This window comes from Lampetra planeri, chromosome 31 (genome assembly GCF_965212315.1).
Source record: "Lampetra planeri chromosome 31, kcLamPlan1.2.h2, whole genome shotgun sequence".
In the NCBI taxonomy this organism is placed as follows: domain Eukaryota; kingdom Metazoa; phylum Chordata; class Hyperoartia; order Petromyzontiformes; family Petromyzontidae; genus Lampetra; species Lampetra planeri.
The window spans coordinates 1988071-2016050 of record NC_136137.1 but is presented as its reverse complement, the minus strand read 5'-3'; the positions used below and the strand labels follow the sequence as shown (position 1 = coordinate 2016050).

Genomic DNA, 27980 nt, shown 5'->3' with positions numbered 1-27980 from the left:
CTTAGGTCACCCATCCAAGCACCCCACCGGGCTCAACTTCCACTTCGCTTGTGAGATTTGTGTGATTCGTCCCTTGGCCACACGCGGGCGGGGGGGAGCATCATCGGAAGCCTGTGTTGCCTCCGAAACGTCGTGATTTTTTATTTTATTTTTATTTTACTTTTATTTTTTATTTACCTACGTGACTTTACCGAAAGAAAAAAAACCCCTAAGAATATGAATATGAGCATCATCGCGTTCGCGTTGTGACGCTTCTTAGCTCGCGGGCTAAATCTGAGGTGGGGCGGCTTCCCGCACATTTCGAGGCACGACAGACAGCTGCTTACAGGCCCGCTCCACGCGACACGGCAGATGATGACGGAGTGGGATTTTCTCGCTTGGGGTAGACTACGGGGTCAGGGGTTTTGGCCCACGGGTCGCGTCCGCACTGCTCCTCGCGTGGAGTGGCTCAAGGTTCGATTCCCCACCCGGGCACTCCCCGGTCAGCGGCGCGCGTCAGACGGGTAATGTCCACTGCTGGATGAAGGCCTCGCTTGGGGGCAGCGACATTATTTTGGCACCATGTTGGGAACAAAAATCTGCTTTGTAGCTCTGCCGTTATCGTTGAATCGCAGAAGGGAAAAGCTGTAATAACGTGACCGTATCTTCTTGGTTCTTTCGGTAAAGTCACGTAGAATGGAAATAATAAAATAATAAAAATAAAACATGATAAAATAATTCTCACGACGTTTCGGCCACAACGCAAACAACGCAAACAGCCGTCCTCAGGTGGAGAGCAACATAATAATTATTTTATTATGTTTTATTTTTATTATTGTATTATTTCCATTCTACGTGACTTTACCGAAAGAACCAAGAAGATGAATCCCTGCAGTCACGAAAGCTTTAAATTGAAATTTAACGTGACCGTAACTCACCAAATACCCCGCTTAATATTTCACATCAAACGGCTCAGATGCTCCGCAACTGCCCGTGGCCAATCCACCACTGGATGAAGGCCGTGCACTCGGTGTCAGGGGTTGTGGGGGTGGTTTGCCCATGTGTCGCCACATGGGTCAGTGTGGACTGGGGGGTAGTGTTGTGGGGGGGGGGAATCCAGAACCAGTTTAGATATCGATCACCAGCGATCTTAGTTGTGGTCGGGAACTGGACTCGGGTCACAGGGTTCACAGCGCAGTGCGCTAACCACTGCGCCACCGCTCTGCTCCCCCCTGACAAAGTAACACGGATGTACGTTATCAACCTGGCTACATCTGAAAAATGCACAAAAGAGCTCGGGGCAGGGACTAAATGCAAAGTGGGGGACTTTATCCCGCATGAGCTCGCGATAAAGTGTCACCTTTTCGTGCCACATTACGCAGAGGTCACGAAAGGAGAAGTTGTGTAGACACAAAACAGACAAAGAGCCCCCCCCCACCCCGTACAGCCTTCACAGACGTATGGAGAAAGTGCTGTTAGCGAGCACCTTTAAAGGCCGGCATGACACACGAGGGTTAGCCGGTGGCCAGCACCATGCCCGGCCTACTGGAGATGTTCTCACACCGCACCGCGTGACTCATTTGAGGCCGAGTCGAGCTCGGGAGAGGCCCAGGCCAGCTCGTGACACCGCTTGCCGAGACGAGAAACACAAAAGGAGACAGACGGTCGAGAGGAGACGTCGCGGCACGCACCGTGACGACGGCGAGCAGTGCGGACGAGGGCAGACGAAGAGACGAGATGGAGACCGGCAGTACAAGCGGGAGAGACGGAGCACATTGAAGACAGGACAAGAGGAGACACAAAGATGGGCGGGCGGGGGAGGAATTCCTGCATCGAACCGTCACTCGGAATCATGACAATTTATCGAATCTGGTTCAGGTAGTGGTGGTGGGGAGGGGAGAGAGAGGGGGGGGCAATGCCTGGTTGTTGTCACAGCAAAGCTGCCGGTCAGACGACCAACGCGGCGTTGAGGGACGCCGCGTTGGTCGCGGCTGACTCCGTGAGACTCTTCACGACGCGGACGCAGCGGGAAAGTTCGCGCATTCGCCTACGAGAAGTCACTGCGTTTCGTTGGAGGATATTCCTCATGGTGAGGGCGGGGGGGGTATAAGGGTGGTTCAGATGTCTCCTGACCCCCCCCTCCCCCAATTCTCTAAAATATAATATTCATCTAAGTAAAGGTTTAATTTCGATTTAAAGCTTTCGTGACTGCAGGGATTCATCTTCTTGGTTCTTTCGGTAAAGTCACGTAGAATGGAAATAATAAAATAATAAAAATAAAACATAATAAAATCTAATGTTTTATTTGTATTATTTTAATATAAAACATAATAAAATATTATGTTTTATTTTTATTATTGTATTATTTCCATTCTACGTGACTTTACCGAAAGAATCAAGAAGATAAGCAAGGTTTATTTAAAACAGAAATTAATATTCAAAGCGAGGGAGGGTGGGGGTGATGCTTGGGGTCAATTAATTGTGGGGGGTGGGGGGTGGGGGCAGTCACAAGACATCTGGACCACTCTGTAGACGGCGTTACGAGACAACGCGCGTGGGAAACGGTCGACGCACAGCGCCGCTGCGGACGTCTCGAGAACGCCGATCGAGGCGTTCGTGCACACCAGCCCGAGGTTACTGGAGGCGCGACGCACACACGCTCACTCGCAGCAGCAGCACGCAGGGACAGGAATAACATTCTCTTTGTGCGAGTGTTTTCTTTGGCCTCGTTCCTCTTGTTTTTCCGCGAAGGAATCTCGGAGCAGTCGTTTAAAAGGATCTTTATAATAAATAATTAATGTTGCGTTCAGCCCTTTTGTCGGTCCACTGCTGGACGAAGACCTGCTCTCTCTCTCTCTGTCGCCTTGTTTGTTATTATATGGGTTGTTTGACCATACTTCACCACGCTGGTCAGCGCGGGTTGGCGAAGAGGACCCGCGTGCCTGGTCATCGTCCCCCCTTCCTGCCCCCCCACCCAGTACCCATGTTTCCACACCGCACCAGATACTCATTTAAGGTTGAGTCGACCTATGGGAAGACCACTCGCCACTGATGTGCGCTATGGCTGGGAATTGAACTCAGGTGGCCGGGTTCATGGTGCACAACGTGAACCGCCATGCCACTGCTTTGGAGAAAATCCATATTTACAAGGAGATCACACCGACAATTTTTACTGATTCTACAGATTATTATGTTTTATTACCATTATTATTATTTTTTTACACAGAATGCCCCACAATGTGTCTCATGGCTGTTGTTCATGAGGGTCCTGCCACGTTTTCAGACTCGTGGTGATGACTGTTTGTGAAGATGACAGTCGAGTAGCTTCAAGGTCACGGTTGAGATCTTGGTGGCTATTGACGCGCTCAGAAAAAATGAAAATGATTGAAATGACGAATGAGTCTTAAAATGATCCATGACAAATTTGCACAATGTCGATAATGACGATTGTTAGGGTTGATGATGATGATTTTTATTGAAATAAGTCATGATTATGGAGATGATTAAAACAATTATGAATGTAATGACTCATGGTTATAAACTGAGAAGGATTGACAATAACTCATTACGATTAGTGACACAACTGGTGATTATTTAATGGCAGATAACTAAACTTAAACTAAACAATTTTACATTTTACCCGGTAAGGCCCACCGAGCTATAAATGATCGCTCAGCGAAGTGGCTTATCACGTCAAAATGTATAGCAGCCAAATACTCTAAAGTCGCGATGTTGATTCTAATTATGGAGGAAAACCCGGAAGACCCCGAGAAAAATCCACGCGACCACGTGAAGAGAGACACGCAAACTCCAAACATACAGCAGGCGTCAGAATCGAGATCGAACCCACGACCTCCTGTATACCACGCGAGGTAGTTAACATCTCATAGCCACCGTGGCAGATTATTACATGATTCTCGAGATGGCTTGTAACTTAAATTAGTCATCGTTGTGATAACGACGACGAACAACGATGACAATTAAATTACAAACCAGTTGTGATAACGATTATCACCGTGATAACGACGATGATGATTCAGGACTCGCACAGCTCATCAATGATTAACACAAGCGAGGTGCAAGTCCACGGGAGAGAGTCGTAGCCGGGGGGTGCGTATGTCTGTGTGTGTATGTCTGTGTGTTGGACTTCTTTCGCACCGTACGAAGCCAACCGTGCTAGTCGGATGTGCCGGGATGAGCCGTGCTCGTCAGGCGCGGTAATAAGTCCCGTCCCAATAATTAATCCGCTAACACCGCGAGCCCGGCCGTAAAGTGGGCCCCGCTCATTGTGCAAATCCATAAATTATGCACGCGCGTGTGTGCGTGTGTATCACAATACACAAAAACAGACAAAGACAAAGATCCCCCCCACCCCAGTATAGCCTTAACAGACTGTGGGGGCAAGTGCTGCTACCCAGCACCTACGAAAGCCAAGACGGCACACGAGGGGGTGAGTGGCCAATACCAAACCCGGACGCCTTTGACTCCAAAGTGGCGATGTTTACGCAACACACCAGGTACTATTTTGAGGCTGAGTCGACCTAGGGGAGGCCCAAGACCGGTTCATATAATCGTCACTGTTTATTCGTCGTGAGCCGGAATTGAACTCGAGTCACCGGGTAGTGCACTAAGCACTAGGCCGTCACAATACACCACACACACACGCACGCGCGCACGTATGAATGATTCCTTAAAGTGATCACGCGTGCCCAGAGAGGAGACCCAACATCTGCTGTGACCCAGCACTTTTGATGGGATGGTTGGTGGATCGCGACAACGCACGATACATCTTCTATACGCCCGCCCCCTCCGATCCGGACCCCTTCGACTGGACTGCACAGTGACCGCGATGACACCGAGTGAATTTAATCCATCCGTGCGGAGACGGAGCGCGCTTATCCCTGCCACGTGTATGTGCGCGATGCGGTTTCTCCAGCTGCTGCGGGGCTGTGTCGTGAACTGAATTGGACCAAACGTCCGAATCCACAACCCGCCTGAGAAAGAGTCGTGAGAATCAGCGAAGGTTTCTTGGCACAATCCTCACATTATTTCGTCGTCAAGAAATTGACATAAACATACATCCTAACTTTCGATTCAAAGCTTTCGTGACTGCAGGGATTCATCTTCTTGGTTCTTTCGGTAAAGGCACGTAGAAGGGAAGTAATAAAATAATACAAATAAAACATAATTAAATAATTAGACAGAGTCTACTTGACGAACCTGTTCTCCACCTGAGGACGGCTGCTTGCGTTGTGGCCGAAACGTCGTGAGAATTATTTTATTGTTTTATTTTTATTATTTTATTACTTCCTTTCTACGTGACTTTACCGAAAGAACCAAGAAGATACATCCTAACCTCTATAAAATGTGAAATATTCATCAATCCCAGTCAGACTACACAATGTATATGGAACAGCAAAACACGTGTCAGTAGATACGTGCGTGCTGATTAGGTGTGTAATTAGAGATGTATCAATTATTGCTCGATGCATGCTTATAATCATGAATACTAGAATCAGTTATTTACAATGTGTGTACGTTATTATATTGCAGGATCGTGAGAGATGGTGGCAGCTTGCGGAGGCCTTAATCCAGCAGTGGATTGATCATGGCTGATGATGATGTCACTTATATGGCCAATTGTATCCTCCTCAGGATAGAGGAGTGAATAAAATCGTAAAGTCAGATTTTATTTGTTTAAACCATACACAAGTAGAACAACACAATAGTCAAATCTTGAATGTATTCGTGAGCCTAATGGCAAATCACGGAATTGTTCGTCGGCGAATAGTCCCATTGCCTTGTGAAGAATATAAAATAATAAAAGCAACACACGTGTGGAGCAATGTTGCAATGTTCCACACACTGTTACCATGCTGAACACCCAAGTGCAATGCCTTGTCCGTGATGCATCGCATTGCACCAGTGTGCAAATTTCATATCGGAGCCTGGCCTGTGCCTCCTGTAGGTTTACTCAGCAAAAACAAATGAGCACCGGGTGAGGTCATCTTCTTGGTTCTTTCGGTAAAGTCACGTAGAAGGGAAGTAATAAAATAATAAAAATAAAACATAATAAAATAAAATAATTCTCACGACGTTTCGGCTACAACGCAAGCAGCCGTCTTCAGGTGAAGAATGAGACACTAGCAAGCTAGGAGCTTATGAGGCCTTGTCAATATTGTTGCGAGGAAGTCAAAGGCGTCCTGGTTCTACTTGCGTGCCGCTGCTCCGTCACCACGCACTCTGACGCGTGTGCCTCAACAGATGCTCGCTAAACAGGGTGAGCACCATCAGTCTTCGCCGCTGAGCGTGCGGTCACATCTAAAAGCAGGCCACGCATAGCGCACGGAAATAATCATCATCTACGTCTGCAGATTTTAATAGAACCAAAACGTTTCATTGCATGGGATATAATACTCTAAATGTACAGCCACGGCTTTACGCTGCGCTTACCGTGGATGTGAACAAGATCGAGATGCGATGAATGCCTGGAGCTGCTGATACCAGTAGATCTAAACAGAATATTTAGGACGTAGAAACTGCTGCACACATGTTGACCTTAGCTATATTTCAATGCATTAACGAGGCGTACAGGGCATGGCTAATTTAATTTGACAAGCCAAACATAGGGTGCCGCCAGATTTAGCTTGTGGGCAAGTTGGAGCGCCTGACAGACAGAGAGAGAGACTGGCACAGTGGCACGAAGATCGATTCACAGCCACACCGAGAAACGACGCGGACGCACGGGCAGACACAGACGCACGGGCAGACACAGACGCACGCTGACACGCAGTGACACACACGCACATTGACACGTGGACACGCACACACAGAGGCGGACAGTCGCACAGACATGTAGGTACATATACGTAGATACAATGTCACATGGATAGGCACACATTGACCAACCTACAAATAGACACACAAACACTGACTAAAAACACACACACTGGCCAGAAGCACTGACACTCACAGACGGACACAGACTCGCAGACACTCACAGGCACAATGATACACTGACAATCATATTGACACACACACACATTAACCCATACATACTAACACATTGACACACATAAACACATAAACAGCCTCACAGACACATTGACACACGCACACAGACAGACACACACTCGCAACACACAAACACACACAGTAGCACACGAACATCATGACACACACTGGCCCAGGTACACATATACACAATGACAAACAAGACAAAGATCCCCCGTATAGCCCGAACAGACTGCTGGGGCAAGTGCTGTTAGCGAGCACCTATTAAGGCCGGCACGGCACACGAGGGGTTGGGGGGCCAACACCACGCGCGGCCGCCTTTGTCTCCCCAGTGACGATGTTTACTACGCACCGCACCAGGTACTCATTTGAGGCCGAGTTGATCTAGGCGAGTCCCAGGACCGGTTAATATAATTGGTATTGTCCGTGATCGGGAATCAAACTCGGGTGGCCGAGATCGCAGCGCGCTAACCGCTGCTCCACCGCTCCCCCACACACGCATACTAAAAAAAACACGCGAACATATGAACACACGATCGCACTTGCCGACTAACACACCCACCACCGTACAGCCTACACAGACTGTTGGGGCCAGTGCTGTTCACTCAGACAGACATTCAGACACAATGACAAACACACTGACACACATACACACATACATACACACACATACACACACACGCACTCCAGGGACGCCTATGCTGAAATGCTGAATGGCCGGCTCACGTTCAGAGCCTCAGGGGCTACAACTCTCCTGCCGCCTGCCTCGCTTTACACGTAACGCTAAACAAGAGACAAATAAATAAATAAGCAACGCCACAATAATTATTATTTTATTCATATCATCATCGTCGCCACCACTGTAAGAGAGATACACAGGCACCGGGCAGCACCCGCGCGTTCACGCTGACACACGCGATAAGGCAAAGACCCCCCGTGTAGCCTCAACAGACTCTTGGGGCAAGTGCTGTTGACGAGTAGCACCTACGAAGGCCGGCACCACGCCCCGCCACCTTTGTCTCCCCCCCATGCTGATGTTTACCCACCGCAAATACGGCAACACAGGCAGTAACGCTGATGCACAGCTAAAACACACACACACACAACACGCCAAAATACACAAGGATACTCATATATACACACACACGGTTATACTCAAACACACAAATATACACCGTATAACACACACATGCACACACGCTCGCAAAGACACACACTCGCGAACACAGACACACACATACGTAGATACACAGACTCACAGACACAGAGACACACACACACACAGATCCCACATAGAGCCTTGTCACACTTTTAGGGCAAGTGATTTTAGCGAGCACCTATGACGGCCGGCACAAAAACACACAAACACACACACACACAAAGATCCCCCGTATAGCCTGAACACACTTGTGGGGAAAGTGCTTTTAGCGGGCACCTATGAAAGCCGGCACGGCACACGAGGGGGGTGGGCGGCCAACACCACGCCCGGCCGCCTTTGTCTCCCCAGTGGCGATGTTTACACACCGCTCCAGGTACTCATTTGAGGCTGAGTCGACCTAGGAGAGAACCGAGGACCGGTTCAGATGAGTGTCACTGATGTTGGCCGTGAGCGGGAATCGAACTCGGACCGCCGTAGTTTGTATCGCCGCTGCGCTAACCGCTGCGCCACCGCTCCCCACACAGACACGCACACAACTGACACACACACACGCACGGAGACACGCAAAGCGGGCGTTACCGCACACACCCACACACACACCCACAAACACACCCACACACCCACAAACACACCCACACACCCACACACACGCGCGCCCGTCCCTCTCGCATCGCAAGCCCACCCCCCTCCCGCCCCCACCATCGCACCGGGGGCTCTCTCTCTCTCTCTGTCCAAAGGTGCTCGGAGAGGGACGGACCCTGGATTGCGTTGTCAGTGACAGCCTCTCTCTCTCTTGCTCTCTCTCCTCGTTCTGTGTGGAGTCGCCGCAGAGCCCGGCTCGCACCGCCCGGCGACGAGAAGTCGGAGGCACGGCGAGACGTCGCCTCGCGCAACGATTCGCCGACTCGCTTGCAAGACGCACGCGGCACGGCGTATTTGCCGGCGCAACTTGTTCCTTAGAGTTGAAGCTGCTGCGGCTGCTGCTGCTGCTGTTGTAGTAGTAGTACGCATTTGACCGAACAACGATGAGTGTCGTCTAACGCGAAGATGATGCTGGACACACCTGCGCTGGGATATCAACGACGCGTGAACTGGAGCAGCTGAGGCGGCATGGCCACCGACTGCCGGGAAGTGACTTATCGCGTGTGACTCCTTCGACACACTTGGGCGACACAGGTGTGGTGGTCGTGTCACTCCTGCGGTAGAAGCAGCAGCGGCAGCAGCCAGGTACAGGTGAGGCACGCGGGGATACACGTACCGCGCACCTGATGGCAAGGTGAGCGCATCAGGAGCGGTCTCCAGCCCGTACGCGGACCATCGACGTAGCGAGGGGACAGGAAGACACGCGCAGGCACGACTCAAGTCTGCTACTGGCTCACCGCCGCCGTCACTGTCATCGACGACAGAAGCAGCAGCACGAACGCCCAGGGCTTTAACAACAACAACAGCAGCAGCAGCAGCGACAACAAACTTGGTGGAGTCGCTGACCGATTGTCGGCTGGCATCGCGCACACGCGAGAGCGCATCCCGTGTCACCACCATCATCATCACCATCATCATCACCATCATCCTCACCACCATCATCATCGCCACCGCCACCATCCCGGGCTCTTAGTCACTCACACCATCACCACCACCGCCACCACCGTCATCATCCTAAACTCACACCCGCTAACACTTGTGCCTACATCACCACTGCCGCCACCACCACCACCATCATTACCGTCACAATAGGCTCCTAGTCACCCGCGCCTGTGCCATCGTCCTCGTCATCCTCGTCATCTCGACCAACCCAACTCAAATCAAGATTCAACTCTGCGAGGCCGCCGCCACGATGGCGCATGGCTCGCTTCGCGGCTCGCCGCGGTGGCTCTGCGTGGCCGTGGCCGCCTGCTGCCTGGCCAGGTGGCCCCTCCGAGCCTCGTGCAAGGAGCTGGTGTGCCAGGAGATCTCCGTGCCCATGTGCAAGGGCATCGGCTACAACCAGACGTACATGCCCAACGCGTTCAACCACGACTCGCAGGACGAGGCCGGTCTCGAGGTGCACCAGTTCTGGCCACTCGTGGAAATCCACTGCTCGCCGGACCTGCTCTTCTTCCTGTGCAGCATGTACACTCCGATCTGCCTGCACGACTACAGGAAGCCGCTGCCGCCTTGTCGCGCGGTGTGCGACAGGGCCAAGGCCGGCTGCGCGCCGCTCATGCGCCAGTACGGATTCGCGTGGCCCGACCGCATGAACTGCGACCGCCTGCCCGCGCAAGGCGACTCCTCCAACCTGTGCATGGACGACAACCGCACCGAGCAAGGCGCCGGCGGCTCGACCACCACCACCACCACCAGGAGGCCCCTGGCGGTGAAGCCGACGCCGCAGCCCAGAGGCGCCAAGACGAACCGCGGGGAGCAACGCTGCGACCGCGGCTGCTCCTGCAAGGCGCCGATGGTGCCCATCACGAGTGAGCGACACCCGCTGCACAACAAGGCTCGCGTCGGCATGGTGGTGCCCAACTGCGCCATGCCGTGCCACAGCCCCTACTTCAGCGCCGAGGAGATGACCTTCGCATCGCTGTGGATCGGCCTCTGGTCGGTGGCGTGCTTCTTCGCGAGTCTCACTACGGTGCTCACCTTTATGATCGACGTGAGGCGCTTCCAGTACCCGGAGCGGCCCATCGTGCTCATCTCGTCGTGCTACCTCTTCGTGTCGCTGGGCTACATCGTGCGTCTCGTGGCGGGACACGACGGCGTGGCGTGCAGCCGCGAGCCCGAGCGACGCCACGTGCTCTACGAGACCACGGGGCCCGCGCTCTGCACCACGGTCTTCCTGCTCACGTACTTCTTCAGCATGGCCAGCTCCATCTGGTGGGTCATCCTCTCCTTCACGTGGTTCCTCGCTGCCGGCCTCAAGTGGGGCAGCGAGGCCATCGCCTCCTACTCGCAGTACTTCCACATGGCTGCCTGGCTTCTGCCCAGCGTCAAGTCCATCGCCATCCTCGCCATGAGCTCCGTGGACGGAGACCCCGTGGCCGGCATCTGCTCGGTGGGCAACCAGAGCTTGGACACGCTTCGTGGCTTCGTGCTCGCCCCGATGGTGGTCTACCTCCTCATCGGCGTCATGTTCATCATGGCCGGATTCGTGTCGCTGTTCCGCATCAGGAGCGTCATCAAGCAGGGTGGCAAGAAGACGGACAAGCTGGACAAGCTGATGCTGCGCATCGGCGTGGTCACGGTGCTCTACACGCTGCCGGCCGCCGTGCTGGTGGGCTGCTACTTCTACGAGCAGCACCACCGCGAGGCGTGGGAGAGGGCCCACAACTGCGACTGCGTGCCCGAGGCGCAGCGAGAGCGGCCCGCCTTCGCCGTCTTCATGCTCAAGTACTTCATGTGCCTGGTGGCAGGCATCACGTCGGGCGTGTGGATCTGGTCGGCCAAGACGCTCGACTCGTGGAAGCGGCTCTGCTCTCGCTGCTGCTCGCGAGGCAGGAGCAAGCGAGGTGGCGGCGGTGGTACCGCTGGGGCTGTCGGCGGTGGTGGTGGTGGTGGTGCCGCTGCCGCAGCAGCAGCAGCCACCACCACCACCAACACCTCCACGGTCACCGCCGCCTCGTCCGGTGGTGGCCCCGCGGCGTTGCGCGGCGTCACCACCACGCACGTGCCGCAAAGCCAACCGCTCATGCATCACCACCATCACCACCATCACCAGCAGCAGCAGCAACAGCAGCAGCAGCAGCAACAACAACAACAACAACAACAGCAGCAACAGCATCTCCACTACCCACTGCAGATGCAGGGAAGTGGACAGCAGACCCGGATGTCTAGCGCGCACCTGCACCATCAACATCACCACCAGCAGCAGCAGCATCAGCAACATCAGCAGCAGCAGCATCAGCAGCAGCATCAGCAGCAGCAGCAGCATTCGTCAGCAACAAGCTCTGCCGCCAGTTCGGTGCGGCACGCGTTGTTCCCGGAGCGGGGAGTGAGTGGAAGGACTGCGATGGGGCACGTGGGGATGCCCCATCCCCTACAGGTGCGCCTGGCACACGTGTGACCCGTCTACCTGGGACCGTCTGGGTTCAAACCGGGATACGAGTCTACCTGGAATTCCAGTCCACCTGGGTCTGTCCGAGATGCGAGTCTACCTGGAATTCCAGTCCACCTGGGTCTGTCCGAGATGCGAGTCTACCTGGAATTCCAGTCCACCTGGGTCTGTCCGAGATGCGAGTCTACCTGGAATTCCAGTCCACCTGGGTCTGTCCGAGATGCGAGTCTACCTGGAATTCCAGTCCACCTGGGTCTGTCCGAGATGCGAGTCTACCTGGGTTAATCTGTACAATACGTTTACTTGAGACTGTGGTCGACCTTGGGCATACCCGTAGCACAAGTCTACACGCAACTGCATTCTACCTGGAACCAGTGTATTTGCATTTCTCCGAGATACGAGTCTGCGTGGAATTCAGTGGACCTGGGGAATACGGTCTACCTGGACGGCGATTCTACGTGTGTCTACCTGGGGACTCAAATAGACCTGGAAGACGAGTCTTCCTGGAGACAACCTGGGCGATATCTGTCCACCGCAGTAAGTGGTCGTGAGGACACGCGTCCAAGACGTTGGATGATGCACGCAAAAGCAGTGCGAGCCGAGGGGAGCGGGTAGGCAGAGAGTGGAGTGGTGGTGGTGGTGGCTAACTGAATGTAGTGCTACACCATGAACGGACCATGACAATGACTAACCCCACAGCGGGGCCACTGCGTGACAGCGAGAGAAGCCCCCCACCCCCCCCCCCTAACTCTATGGATACTTTGTCCGGGCTTATACAGGAGGCTAAGCACGTGTGTGTACATATAATTATTATACAGAACCGTGGCCCCTACGAGCGCCCTTGTATAAGCTATATATATTATATATATAAAGATGTAAAGTCTATCGCGCGTGAGATGACGTTCGCTAATTAATATATTGGTAATGTAAATACGAGGCTGCGTGTTGATGACGCGAGGTGCACTACTAAAGACTGCGGCGTTCATCTGCCCCTGTCATCGAGACTAAAGCAGAAGAGGGGTTTTGAAATGAGGATGATCTTCTCAGCAGCTGGGCATACACAATTACAAACTGTGTCCGTTTTGTTTTTACAATTGTTAAAAGATCATTAAGATATCGTTGACGCATTTATGGCAGTCGGACACACAATGCTTACGCAGCCCGTGCACTCTTTGACTTTAGAGGTCTTGTGAAATGAGCCATGTTCCTGTGTTGTGTCGCCTGATATTAAACTATCGTCGTCGTCATCATCATAAATGAACACGCGAGTTACGTTGCATACAATGTTGATGACGACGATTGATATACAATGTGTTAATTTCATGACCATCATCATCGTCGCCACCACGACTGTGACGATCATTTATGTTGTAATGCATCATCGTTAAGTCGTTGCTGCTTGATTGGAAACGTCTCATCGCCAGCATCCTCTCTGACACGCGACATTCGTTGCACGCAAATTCGACGGTGACGGGGCGAGATGATCATGGTCGCGTTCGGCGTCACGATAATACGACGAACTTAATGACGATAAGTTGTCATTCATAATGGCCACGATTATCTTTAATTCGACAAATGATCACCTGCATTACGGCGTTGTGATGATGATAAAGCCAGTAATGCGTAAAATAAATCCTCATTGCCATCAATTCGACACGCGCTTTATGCCGCATACAAGTTAAATTATGATGATGATGATGATGCTGATAACGATAAAGAATTTAACACGAATTAATAAATAATAATGTTAGTGACTGCATCAAGTGCCACTGTGGAACTAATTATACAGGTAGTCTATGAACTGGATTCGTTCCTTCTTTACATAAAGCACTTTGAGTCGTTGACTTATGACACCGTGAGTTTCTCATCCGTTTACGCACGCACACAACGCACTTGGGCTCGCGCCGTCAGCGAACACCTATTAAGGGCGGGTCACGGCGCACGGGGGGGGGGGTGAGGGAGGGGGTAAGGCAGTCGCGCTACTCACGGCCGCCTTCATCTCTCCCCGGTGCCGATGTGCTGATTGTTGTACACACGGCGCGATGAGCACTCCCCGACTAAAACCGTGTCGAGCTTCGTTCACGATCATCGCCGCCACTGCACGAGCTCCGGCCCCCACTGCACGAGCTTCGGTCCCCGCGGCCGCCGGCAATCGAACTCAGGTGCGTCCGGGCTCGTAGCGGCCAGTGCGCCAACCGCCGTGCCACCGCTCGCCGCGCGTAAACAAAGCGCGCAGTTTGGGTTAATTGCAGGCCGGGTTACTTGACGCAGGGCCGAAACGACCCGTTACAGTCGGAGTTTTACAAGCGCTCGGTGGTGAGCGGGGACCGCCGCGTACATTTTTACAACTTCAGCCGTAAATTGTCTCGCTACTGGGGACGCGGTAGCGTGGCTGCGACACCTCTAGAGGCGTGCCCGTGTGTGTGATGTCTCTCTCTCTCTCTGTATACGGGCCCCCTTTTAAAACGTACGGCTTTGGTATATGGCTCTATGGCGTATTATTGCTTGCCTGGGTAATACCGACAGCTGTGAGTGAGCATGGCCCGCTGATGAGTCCCGGTGAAAGGAAACTGCGCCACTGTCTCGCTCCCGTGCGATGGACTCAACATCGGAGTTTCGGGTTTGTTTTTCGGAATCTTTCGGCCGACAGAGTCCGCTCCACAGACACAATTTGAAAATAACTCGGAGTGCATTTTTATTAGTTTAGCAGTCTCCAGTCTCACGGCTCTCCGGAGCGTGAACCGGAAAGTGTCGTAACGCGCGTCAATCCCTTAAACCGGTTTCAATGTCTGTGAGTCTCAACAATCGGTGGGGGAGGGGGGGGTATGACGAGATAACCGCTTCCCAATGGATTTCCCGGTGTTACTGATAAAAGCCACCCACTGACAACATGGCTCGTATTCATATCCGTACATTAAACATATGCACAGTAAGTTGATTAAATACTCGTTTTGTTCGGCGATAGCGCGTTATGTGGAGTAAGGCATCGAAACAGGGATGAGTGGAATACGGGGTCAGGATATTTGCAGTCGCTCAGGGGCAACTGAAATGCGTGCCGTGAGAATGTGAGTGTACAGCCCTTTAGCAATCCACTGCTGGACGAAGACCTCCCCGTGTTGTGTCGGCTGAGCGGGTTGCTTTACCAAACTTCACCACGCTGGTCAGCTCGGGTTGGTGACGAGCAGGAGGAGGAGGGGGGTGGGTGGTTCAGATGTAACTCGCAACCGTTCAAAGCCGTGGCGAGGAATCTAACTCGGGTGGCCTGAATCACAGTACAGCGCGCTAACGGCTGCGCCATCACTCCATCATCGAAAAGAGTAATCCTGCTGTCATAAGTGACAACATTAATCGTAAGAATGGTCGTTCGTGAGCCAGGGAAGCTTCACTGAATCTCAAGACTCGTTTTCAAGAAGGTCCTGCAATTTGACTAAATCCGTGTTGAGTGAGAATGCTCGTGGGAGGACCGCTCAGGATCCCGAGGAAACCCGCACGCGCGAGGGGACACCACCCAATGTCCACAGGTCCTTTGATCCATAATATAGGGTTTTTTTGGGTGAGATCGTATAAATATAAATGTGTCGCTAAACCCGCCGCCACCCGACACAGCCGATTAGTAATTTAACACGTAGGCTTTCGCGACCAATATTATTCATAATATAGTTTTTTGGGTCAGATCGCGTTATTTATAAATGTGTCGTAACCCTCCACCACCCGACACGGCCAAACAGTAAAAAATGTGTCACGTTTTTCAAAGGTCAAAATAATTCACTTCTTTAGCCCACCGGTGTGTAGAAGAGAGAATCAACAGCATTTTAAAATTTGAGTACGACGTTTCGCTGGTAATTACAATCAGCTTCATCGGGCAAGAATGGTGAAGCTCTCCTGTTGCTTCCGGTCTTAAATAGAGCAGCAGCAGGGTAAGGTTGTCACGTAAACAGAACGTGCCAATTCGTCACTAGTACAGCACACCGGTGTGTTGGAGAGCAAATCCACAACATTTACGATCTGAGTACGCAATATAGTGGCCTTGCTCTCCAACACACGGGTGTGCAGTATTAGAAACGAATTGCCATGTTCTGTTTACGTAACAAACCTTACTAATTGGCTGTGGCGGGTTGAACGACGCATTTGTATTTACGCGAACCCAAAAAAAACTATATTATGGATGATATTGGTCACGGAAACCTACGTGTTAAACCGAGGTCCTTTGATGTCGATTTGATGCACTCGGCATTAATGATAAGTTGTCAGTCATTGTCGATCTACTGCTGGATGGAGCGACCATCCACTCGCTCATTCATTGGAATTGGCCTCGCTTCCCAATTGCAGCCACAACCTCCTCTAAGAAGTGAGATTATTTCCTCTAAAAAGGCCATTACTATGCATAATAATATTATCATTTCTACAGCCTCGTTGCTTTGCTCATTAAGATAATATTTTCTTCTTAGCGACTCTAAAATAACCACTTGTTTTTATTTTTACGTAACTTGTTATTACCATTGTTGCGCAAACACTTCAGCATAGGCTGCTTTAAATTAATTTGACACCATGGTTGTTATTTATAAGCTGTGTGCAAGCGCAATAGCCTCCAGATTATTGATAATTGCAGTTGTCAAAAATACTCTATGACAATAACGACTTACAGCCCTTTGTAACTCCACTGCTGGAAGAGGAACTCCTTATGCTTTGCAGGCCACGGGCTAAATTTATTACCAGACTTCACCACGCTGCTCACAGCGGATTGGATGAAGGTGGGGGGGGGCAGTGGTTTTCTTATACTGCCCTCAACGCCTGCTGACCGTCTGTCTAAACACGGTCCAGGCTCACGCCTGCTGAGCTTTGCGATATTCCGACGCGGTGAGGTGCTTCACGTGCAGATGCTGGCGCTGCGGTGCCCGGCCACAGACACACCTGGAATGCGGGGAGATGTTTTTTTTTTAAAGGCACAAATTTACAGACAACTTCATCCGGTTGGAATGTCTATAGCGTTGCGTGTGTATTTGTGTGTTTGTGTGTGTGTGTTTGTGTGTGTGTGTAGTTCTATTGCCGCTTACGGCCAACACCAGTGACGATTATCTAAACCGGTCCTGGGCCTTCCCTAGGTCGACTCAGCCTCAAATGAGTACCTGGTGTGTAAACATCGCCACTGGGGAGACAAAGGCGGCCGGGCGTGATGTTGGCCACCCGCCCCCTCGTGTGCCGTGCCGGCCTTCATGGGTGCTACTCACGAACAGCACTTGCCCCAACAGTCTGTGAAGGCTAGACGGGGGAGCTTTGACTTTGAGTAGGTCTGTATGTGCGAGCCTGTGTGTGTGTGTCTGTGTGCGTGAGAGTGTCTGTCCTGGTTGTTTAATACCCGGGCCAGGTTTTGACACCTAAACTGTCACGTATGTAGTAATTACTCAGGAGGCTTGACGACGGGATCGGAGGCACACTTATTTATTAACACAACTTGTATACAGTTAGCGAGTATACACAGGACCTAAGGGGTAACGTCCCCTTACTCGGCTAACAGGGAGACACAACATCTAAGCCCCGCTAACCTAAGCCCAAGTCCTCCACTAGGGAGCTAGGGGAGGCTACCTGTCCCAGCCCTGGTCAAGCTGGGATCCGACCCCCTGAGTTCCCAGACCTGCTCGTCAGTCTGGGCTCTCGGGGCCACGCCACCGGCTTGCCCTGGTCGGCCCTTATAAGGACAGCGAGCCAGGGGAGCTCCGGGGCCTATTCTAGCTGGTCTTCCGTCTTCGCTGGTTAAAGCTGATACCTCGACCTCGAGCCCTCCGGCTCACCCCCTCTTATAGTCAGCGGCCCCCCCGGGAGGGGCCCGTGGGGGATGCAGGTGCGGACGTCGGTGTGGCCACCTCCTATGTGTACGGCCCTAACCACGCCCCTTGTGTTTGTTTGCCATCCGCTCCCATACACAATTACACCTCTACATCACCCCCCCCTGTACAGCTCGCAGCCGTCCCCGGCTGCAACAAAACCAGAATAAAGGTGCATGCCTCCCCAAAACCGTGTGTGCCTCGCGTAAATTTAACAAGAACGATAACAGTCATAACAACAACAACAACAACAGGAACAGGTAGAAGAAGAAAGAGAAAAAAATAACCCGGCGCACCCTCCCGAATAAATACCCCATTCCGCAAACCCAACATATATACACGCGCTCCGGATGTCCCTCCCCCACTGTCCGCAAGGGCCCCCCAACGGCCGACCTCACAATAGTCTGCGCGTTTTGGCGCGCGTTCTCGCGGCGGGCCCGTCACAAGGGCTCGACCTGGCACGCTCAGTGGTGGTTGGTGACGGTCCGGGTGCAAGAGAGTCTGGCGTCGCTGCCGAGTGACCCCCGACCCCTCCGGGAGGGGTTGGCGGGCGTGGACCCGTCACTCCTGTTGCACCTGGAGATGGAACAGTTGACGTCATGTTAGGCGAGAGCAGCGACGTCGGGGAGTCGGCGGACCCCTCACACGTTTGGCCATGCGTGTGTGTGTGTGTGAACCACGGGCCGGCGCAATGAACGGTTTCAACCTTGAGGGGTGCACGTACCACCGACGCCTCCCCCATTTGACGCGAACACATTGCGGCCGTAAGACCTGTACGACCTCCACTGGCCCCCGCCACGGCCGTACCAACTTTGACGAGGTTGCCAGTGGCACCTGGGGACAGTGCAACCATGCCCTGTCCCCTGGTTTCCATTTGAACACATGTACCCGCCCCAGCCGAAGCCTCTCGTTCGCCTTCTGGCGGAGTTCAGAATTTTGCACGGCCGCTTCCCGCGCCTCAGACAATTTGCTGATGTTAAATTTAACGTGTTCGGACAAGGTAGACTTCGCCTGAGGCGCCGAGAGCTTCAGCTGGGTCGTCACAGGGGGGTTAGCCTCGCGGCCATACATTAAAAAGAAAGGGGAAAATCCGGTGGCCGCATGGGGAGCCATCCTGTAGGCCTGCAACACACCGGCTATGCGAAGGTCCCAATCTGTCTGGGATTCGGACACCTGTTGGGACAGCATAGACGTGATGGTCCGATGTAGCCGTTCCACCATCCCGTCAGTTTGAGGGTGATACGGGGAGGTCCGAATTTTTTCCGTACCCAAGAGGTCGCACACCTCGCGGAGGAGTTTTCCCGAAAAATTCTTACCCTGGTCAGTAAGCAGCCGTTCCGGAGCACCTTTGTCGAGGACATAGCCCTGGACAAAGGCCTCCGCGATGGCTGCTGCCGACTGGTTGGCCAGGGGCCAGGCCATAGGCCATCTCGTGAAGTATTCGACCCCTGTCAATAAATACCTATTCCCCCTGGGTGTAGCGGGAAATGGGCCGAGTATGTCTAGCGCAACGAGCTCGTTAACCCGGGAAACCTTTATGGACTGCAGCGGAGGGTTGGACCCCCTAGCTGGTGGCTTTCGCTGCGCGCATTGCGTGCATGACCCCAGGAGATCCCCCACGTCCTTTGCCATGCCCGGCCAGAAGAAATCGAGCTGGAGCGTGGCAAAGGTCTTGTGAACCCCCAAGTGCAGAAGCCGCTCATGAACAGCCCATACCACCTTACCCCTCAATGCTGCAGGCACCACGAGCTGCTGGCGGCGGGTTTTTCCGTCCCAGTGCATTAAAAGACCCTGGAACAACCCCCACGAGCCAATGTTCGCCACCCCCTGCCCAACCCCCCCTGCGCGACGGCGCAGAGCGAGGAGGGAGGTGTCCTCCATTTGGAGGCGTCCCCATTCCGCGACCGACAACCCCAGCAACGAATCCCTCCCTTCTTGCTCGATAGGACCCGAAGCCAAAGGCGCATCGGCGGCGGCCACGAGGACCGAATCGGTGGTGACGTTCGGGGGCCTACAACGCCCCGAACCCAGGAGGCAAGCGCACTCCGAAGTGGGTGGCAACCGTGACAGGGCGTCAGCGTTCGTGTGGCGGACGCCCTTACGATATGTGGTGACAAAGTCGTAGTCCTGGAGAATCTCCAACCATCGAGACAACTGGCCCGATGGTTGTTGAACCCGCAGAGCGTACTGTAGGGCCGCATGATCTGTACGGACGGTGAAACGCCGACCGTACAGATATGGGCGGTACTGCTGAATGAAATAAACAATTGCCAATAATTCCCGACGGGTAACGCAGTACCGTTGTTCCGCTGGAGACAGTACCCGACTACCGTAAGCCACCACATGCTCTACGCCCCCAATGAGTTGGGACAGCACGCCCCCGATGCCCGTGTTACTTGCATCTGTATCGAGCAAGAAGGGTTGTGAGAAGTCGGGGTAATTCAACGGCGGAGCCCCCACCAGGGCATTCCGGAGGGCGTGAAAAGCAGCCTCCTCCTCCAGCCCCCAATGAAACCTGACTCCCTTGGACGTCAAGGCATGCAATGGTTTCGCGATCGTAGCGAAGTCAGCCACAAACCGTCGATAGTACGACGCGAACCCAATGAAACTCCTGACCTCTCCCACCGAGGTGGGAGTCGGCCAGGAGCTGACGCATTCTGTTTTGGCGGGATCAGTGGATATCCCCGAGCGCCCAACAATGTGACCCAAATACCGCACCGATTCGCGGAGCAAATGGCACTTCTGCGGTTTAAATTTTAAATTGGCAGCCCGCATTTTGAGAAAAACAGCACGCAGCCTCTGGAGGTGTTCCTCGAAGGATTTGCTAAAGACGATGACATCGTCCAAGTAAATTAAACACGAATCCCATTGCAAGCCTGCCAAGACCAGTTCCATTAACCGCTGAAAAGTTGCCGGCGCAGAATGTAAGCCCATCGGCAAGCGGTTAAATTGGAAGAGACCTTGCGGTGTCCGAAAAGCAGTTTTAGGTTTTGATTCGTCATCCAGAGGAAGCTGCCAGAATCCAGATAGTAAATCGAGGGTGGAAAAGAATCGCGCCCCCGCCAAGGCATCGAGCGACTCATCCATTCGAGGAAGCGGGTACGCATCTGCCACAGAAATTTTGTTCAATCGCCGAAAGTCGACACAAAACCGCAGTGAGCCGTCGTGTTTTTTCACCAAAACGATCGGTGCGCCCCACGGGCTGTTGGAAGGGGAAATGATATCGGCGGCTAGCATGTCATCAACAGCCGATTTGACATGATCCTTTTCGGCGGGACTGAGCCGAAAGGGATTCTGGCGGATTGGCGCGCTGTCACCCGTGTCAATATGGTGTCGCAGCAATTTAGTACAACCAATATCAAATTTGTGTTTACTAAAAACGTCGGCAAATTCTTTCAGGAGAACTCGCAGCTGCGCACGCTGCGTGTCGGACAGATCCACAGATCCCGCGCAAAGTGCATCCAGCCATCCGTCATCACAGTCCGAATGCGGTCGCGACGGAGGATCGGTGGTTACCTGACCCACGAGTGGTTCCTCATAGGGCGCCGGCGTTGCGTGTGCAAGCACGGTCCCTTGAGGAACCACGGCCGTTCGCGATCCTACATTAAGGACTGCAATGAAGGGGTCCCCATCCCCTTTCACCATGGTCTGAGCCGCTAGCAAATCGGGTCCATTGACCCCGGCCCGAGATGGTCCCAACAAGACCCCCCGATCCGCAACCCCTTTAGCAAACGGCCGACGCAACCTAAGAGGGACGAGCATCTGAGCCCCCGGGGGTACGCGCACAGTTTTTGTCACGAGCGCCTGCACGGTGGCAAACGCCCGACGCTCCGTGGTGGGGGAAGACAAAAATGTAACACGTCGGCCCGATGGGAGCTCGATGCACCCCTGGTCAATCAAGATACGGATGGGCATTTTGGCCAAGAAATCCGTCCCCAACAGGCACGGAACCGCGAGTGAGGAGGAAACCAAAACAGGCCCGGATAATTTAATGTCTCCAATGCAAATTTTGGCGCGGATTTGCCCAATAATGCCCAGCGAGCCCCCGTTAGCAGCATAGCATGGCACGTCAACAGGGAGCAAGGGACGACTTTGAACGGGAAGGATGTTATAAATCAAATCAGATATAATGGTCGCCGATGCCCCTGTGTCAATTAAAATCCGCACCTCTACCCCATCAATATGACCGACCACAACCGATGATCCCGCCGACGCAGCAACGACACGATGGGCGAGCTCCGACCACTGACCCGGTTGGAGCGCTCGCCGCATTTCAGAACAATCGCGCGCGATGGGCGGCGATTTTCGAACCCTGTTCAGTTGAGCGCGTGAGTGTGTGTCGGATGTGTGCATGGGCCAAACGTGTGAGGTGCCACGACTCGCCGTATTTCTCTGCTGGAGCTTGGGTGGAGACGGCGTGGCGTCCTGACGAGGTGTCGCTCCGCGCTGACGGGGAGCCCGGCATCCTGACGCAACGTGGCCTTGCAGGCCACAGTTGTAGCAACGTGTGAGCGCCCCAGATGGCCTGGGCTGCTCCTGGCGGCTCGGTCCATTCCGAGCCTGCGGTGCCGCCGATCTCCATTCCCCCCGCCGCTCCACCCCGCAGACCTCCTCTGATGGGAGGGCGGTGGCCGCCATGGCATGGCCGGCCACCCCCTTGGCAGCCTTGCGACGCAGGGACCGCAAGCCCCCGTGGATGTGGCGCGCGACCAGCAGGGACGACATCTCTCCGTCGTCTTGAGCCAAGACGGCGATGTCCAGCTCATCGGCGAGTAGCAGCAGCTTTTCAGCCACCATGGCGTCCACTCCCTCCTCGTCCATCCGCGGGAAAGCTGCCTTTGCCAGGGCCAGGAGAGCCGTTCGGAAGGCCAGGGGCGATTCGTTGGCGCCCCGATGCCGATCGTGGAACAGCTGCCTGCAGTCCGAAGGCGGCCCATAGACGGCTGACAGCAGCTGCAGCGCCAGGTGCAGCGTGGCGCGCTTTTCCTTAGGCGCCGAGGTGAGGGTAGCCAGGGCGTCGTCGTCCAGCATCGCCGGCAGCGCGCATAGTGCCTCGGCGTCCGTCCAGTTCGCCATCTCTTGATGAGCGATGAACCGCCTTTTGAAGCCACCCCAATCTCCAGCCGCTCCCACGAACTCCTTGAGAGGCGGCAGTCGCTGTTGTAAGGCGACGTCCGTGGCTGCGGATCTCGCTCCCTCGTTCCCAGCCGACGTTACAGTGTGGGCGGGCTGTGAGCATGGCATCGCCGGTCGCTCCGTTGTTGACGCGCTGGCCGGTGTTGATGATGTCACGGCTCGTGCTTGGCCCTCAGCAGTCACCTGACGCGGGCCGGCCCCGCCCTCTGCTCGCACTGTAGTGACGGCGGGAAATTTAACCGCGAGCCGCGTCGGGGTGGCGGGAAATGCCGGCGTGCGTCGGCTGCTGCCGTCTTCCCGCGCAGCCCCTCCAGCTCCCAGCCGCGTGATCTCCTCCAACACGGCGGCCGCGGCGTAGAGCAGCTCCGCCAGGCGGGAGTGAGCCAGCCGAAGTCCCTCGGCCGACGCATCCCCCCCCTCCTGTCGTAGCAGCGCGGGTGTACTCGGCCCCGGCTGCTCCGATCCGACCTCGGCCATCTCTGGTGGTGATTCGGCCGCGGTGTCCTCCCTCTCCGACTCCCTGGTACGTGTCGTCCCTCGTGTGTCCATCTTTGGACGTTTTACTTCTGACACCAGATGTAGTAATTACTCAGGAGGCTTGACGACGGGATCGGAGGCACACTTATTTATTAACACAACTTGTATACAGTTAGCGAGTATACACAGGACCTAAGGGGTAACGTCCCCTTACTCGGCTAACAGGGAGACACAACATCTAAGCCCCGCTAACCTAAGCCCAAGTCCTCCACTAGGGAGCTAGGGGAGGCTACCTGTCCCAGCCCTGGTCAAGCTGGGATCCGACCCCCTGAGTTCCCAGACCTGCTCGTCAGTCTGGGCTCTCGGGGCCACGCCACCGGCTTGCCCTGGTCGGCCCTTATAAGGACAGCGAGCCAGGGGAGCTCCGGGGCCTATTCTAGCTGGTCTTCCGTCTTCGCTGGTTAAAGCTGATACCTCGACCTCGAGCCCTCCGGCTCACCCCCTCTTATAGTCAGCGGCCCCCCCGGGAGGGGCCCGTGGGGGATGCAGGTGCGGACGTCGGTGTGGCCACCTCCTATGTGTACGGCCCTAACCACGCCCCTTGTGTTTGTTTGCCATCCGCTCCCATACACAATTACACCTCTACACGTATAATAAAGACAATAATTGCAGCTGTATTGAAGGCCTCCTCCCTATTTTGTGTCGGTTATGGGAGTTGTTTGGCCATACTTCACCACGCTGCTAAGTGCGGGTTGCTGATGGGGCCGGGGTGGCAAGGAAGATCACTCGCCACTAATGTTAGCCGTGGCCGGGATACGAACTGGACATTGCTGGATGATAGTGATCATCATCACCACCATAACCGATAAAGACATCATGACGATAAGAATTATCATTTCTGAATCATCAGTCATCATGATAAATTATTGAGGATCACGATGATAACCATCAGTACTGCTGTATCATCAATATTTGTGAAGGGTCGTGATGATAATGACCATTGCTGAATCATCACAATGATCGTCGGAGGATCATCGTCATTTCTGAATAGGCATACTCTTCTTATCATTGCGGAAGAATCGTGATGAATATAATGATCGTCATTGATAGATAATCATGATCATAATCGTACTCATCAGCGTGACATTTGTCCGTACGTTCTGGACACTGAACAATTTCTTCACCTGATGACACCGTCCCACGCATCACCCTGTGAGTGTTGCTGTGTGTGTCACTCTGTGTGTGTGTCACTGTGTGTGTGTCACTGTGTGTGTCACTGTGTGTGTGTCACTGTGAACCCCTTGTCTCACTGTATGTATCACTGTGTGTGTCTCACTGTGTGTGTCTCACTGTGTGTGTCTCACTATGTGTGTCTCACTGTGTGTCTCACTGTCTCACTGTGTGTGTCACTGTGTGTGTCTCACTATGTGTGTCTCACTATGTGTGTCTCACTGTGTGTGTCACTGTGTGTGTCTGTGTATGTGCGTCACTGTGTGTGTATCACTGTGTGTGTCTGTGTATGTGTGTCACTGTATGTGTGTCACTGTGTGTGTGTGTCACTGTGTGTGTCACTGTGTGTGTCACTGTGTGTGTGTCTGTGTGTGTGTGTCTCGTCGGGCGGGGGACTCGAGACAGATCGCCGGAAACACATTGTTCATTGTGTGACCCCGCGTCGCGTAATTCCAGCGAAGCCGATCCCAAACAATGCTCTTGGCGCTTCAAAACAGGAAGGGAGTGGAGTCGAGGCTGTCCAGAGGTGTAGGTGCGTGTGTCTGTGCGTGTGTCACTCTGTGTGTCACTGTGTGAGTGTATGTGCGTGTGTCTGTGCGTGTGTCTGTGCGTGTGTCACTGTGTGAGTATCTGTGCGTGTGTCTGTGGGTGTGTCACTGTGCGTGTGTCACTGTGCGTGTGTCACTGTGCGTGTGTCACTGTGTGAGTGTCCGAGCGTGTATGTCGGTGTGTGTGTCACTGTGCGTGTGTCACTGTGCGTGTGTCACTGTGTGAGTGTCCGAACGTGTGTCTGTGCGTGTGTCACTGTGTGAGTGTCACTGTGTGTCACTGTGTGTGTCACTGTGTGAGTGTCTGTGCGTGTGTCACTGTGCGTGTGTCACTGTGTGTGTGTCACTGTGTGAGTGTCTGTGCGTGTGTCACTGTGCGTGTGTCACTGTGTGAGTGTCCGAGCGTGTATGTCGGTGTGAGTGTGTGTCTCTGTGCGTGTGTGTGAGAGGGCATGATTGTGTGATTTTGTTATCTGTGGTGTCGCAGTGGTTTGCACAATGCGCTCTCAACCTGTGCTACCCGAGTTCGATTCCGGCTCACAACCAATGCACAGTGGCTAATATCTGAATTGGTCCTGGGCCTCCCCAAGGTCGACTCAGCCTTAAATTATTACCTGGTGCGGTGTGTGAACATCGCCACAAGGAAGACACAAGCAGTCAGGCGTGATGCTGCCCACCCACCCCCTCGTTTACCATGCCGGCCCTTCATAGGTGCTCGCTAACAGCGGGAGAACTTTGTAGAATGTATGAGTGCGTGTGTGAATCTCATCATGTGTGTATCAGTGTGCATCATTGTGTGTCAGTCACGTGTCGATGTGTCAGCGTCTGTGTGTCTGTCATTCTATCCCTGTATGTGCCATTGTGTGTCAATGCGTCACTCTTGACAATGAGGCAATCCTAGTCTCGTGAGCTCTCACCTGCTTACATAAATAAACTTGAACTTGTGTCAACGTGTGGCGCAGAATCTGTGCGTGTTTGTCAGTGTCACGGTGGAGAGATGTTAACTCCCTCGACTGGTATACAGGAGGTCGTGGGTTTGCATCTTGTCCTCTCTCCGTGGGTATTTCTCCGTTGTCCTCCGGTTTTTTCCTTCCACATTTAGAGACAACACGTGTTTTAAGTATTTGGCTGCTATAAATGCCCACGTGATAAGCCACTTCGTTGGCGATATCGCTTCTGGAAAATATCTATATAACTCAGTGGGCATTACCTAGTAAAAACAATCGTTTCGTTAAGTGTGTCTATGTCTTTGTGTGCCTGTCTCTGTGTCAGTGTCTCTGTAAGTGCCAGTATGCGGGTGTGTGTGTGTGTGTGTCTGCAAGCACCTGCCTGGGTATTTTGTACCATCGGGCACTCCGCCCCCACAACTCCCAATCGGTGATGGGGCAGTTGTGGAGAGAGTAGAGAGTTTCCCATACCTGGGCAGTGTGCTCATGACCGGCTCCAGTTTATCAGCAGAGGTCTCACTCCGAATCAGTCGAGCGGCAATATCTTTTCATCGGTTGCGTAACGCTGTGTGGAAGCTAACTGGTGTGTCGCTCCGCACGAAGCTTCAGGTCTTCTCGGCCACGGTCATTCCCTCCCTTCTCTACGCTTGCGAAACGTGGACCCCCCTAGTGGAGCATCTTCGCCGGTTGGAAACATTTAGGCTGGCCTGCCTACGATCCATCCTGGGTTTAACCAGGCTGGATTGTGTGAGGAGCTCACAAGTCCTTGAAAGATCTGGGCAAAGTCCCATCAGTGAGCTCCTCCGGCAGGCAAGGCTGCGTTGGCTGGGTCATGTAGCCCGCATGCCCAGCCACCGCATGCCTAAACAGCTTTTGTTCGGCCGGATCGAGGGGGCTAAACGGGCGCGGCACGGGCTAGAGAAGAGATGGAGTGATGTGGTACAGGAGGACGTGGAGCTGAGTGGACTTGCCGATGACTGGTACCAGCGGTGTCAAGATCGGCCTCTGTGGAGGAGGCTCGTGAAGGACGCTACTGGGCAGTTGGAGGCAGTCGCCCTCCAACAACAACGGAGGGCGGAGGAGCGACGCTCACAACAACGAGCGGAGCGCCGGGTGGCTAAAGCACAGCAAGTTGGCACAGTAGGGGGCACAGGTGGTGCATCAGCCAGTCATCTCGGTCATCTCGGTCAGTCGACCCGTGGCACCTGGGTCTGCCCCGTGACCTGCCAGCGGGCGTTCGACACTTCACGTGGCCTTAAGGTGCACATTGCCTGGCACAAGCGTCGTGGTGACGTCACCGCCACTTAGTGGCGAATGGCGGTTGTTGTTGTTGTCTGCAAGTGTGGTCGTGTGAGTGCGTTTGTTTCAGTGTCTCCGTGTGTGTCTCCGCGTGACTCTGCGCCTGACTCCGTACACGGGGATATTTGTCTTGTATGAGTGTTGTGTGCGTGTATGCATGTGCCCACGTCGGTGTGTGTGTGTTTGTGTACGCACACGCGTGTGTGTGTGTGTTCGTACTGTGTGGTTGCGTGTATGCGCGTCTGTGTTGTGTGCTTGTGGGGAGCGGTTGCGTAGCAGGTAGCGCTACGAACCCGGCCACCCGAGTTCGATTCCCGCTCACGGTCACCACCGGCG

General features: G+C 53.7%; 2 protein-coding genes and 1 long non-coding RNA gene across 3 annotated transcripts in view; 2 read left to right on the top strand and 1 right to left on the bottom strand.

The window, feature by feature from the left end:
* The window catches only part of LOC144729077 (uncharacterized), a 49460-nt gene that overhangs the window by 5093 nt on the left and 16387 nt on the right, over positions 1–27980 (bottom strand). The gene's annotated exons all lie outside the window — the stretch shown is intronic.
* LOC144729075 (frizzled-5-like) lies at positions 8895–14038 on the top strand. Its single transcript, XM_078608959.1, has one exon. The coding sequence runs from the start codon at positions 9987–9989 to the stop codon at positions 12192–12194; it is 2208 nt and encodes a 735-aa protein (XP_078465085.1). The 5' UTR covers positions 8895–9986; the 3' UTR covers positions 12195–14038.
* The window catches only part of METTL21A (methyltransferase 21A, HSPA lysine), a 36189-nt gene continuing 22339 nt past the window's right edge, over positions 14131–27980 (top strand). Inside the window, exon 1 of the mRNA XM_078608968.1 lies at positions 14131–14347. The gene's annotated coding sequence lies outside the window, so the exon portion shown is untranslated. The remainder of the gene's footprint in view (positions 14348–27980) is intronic.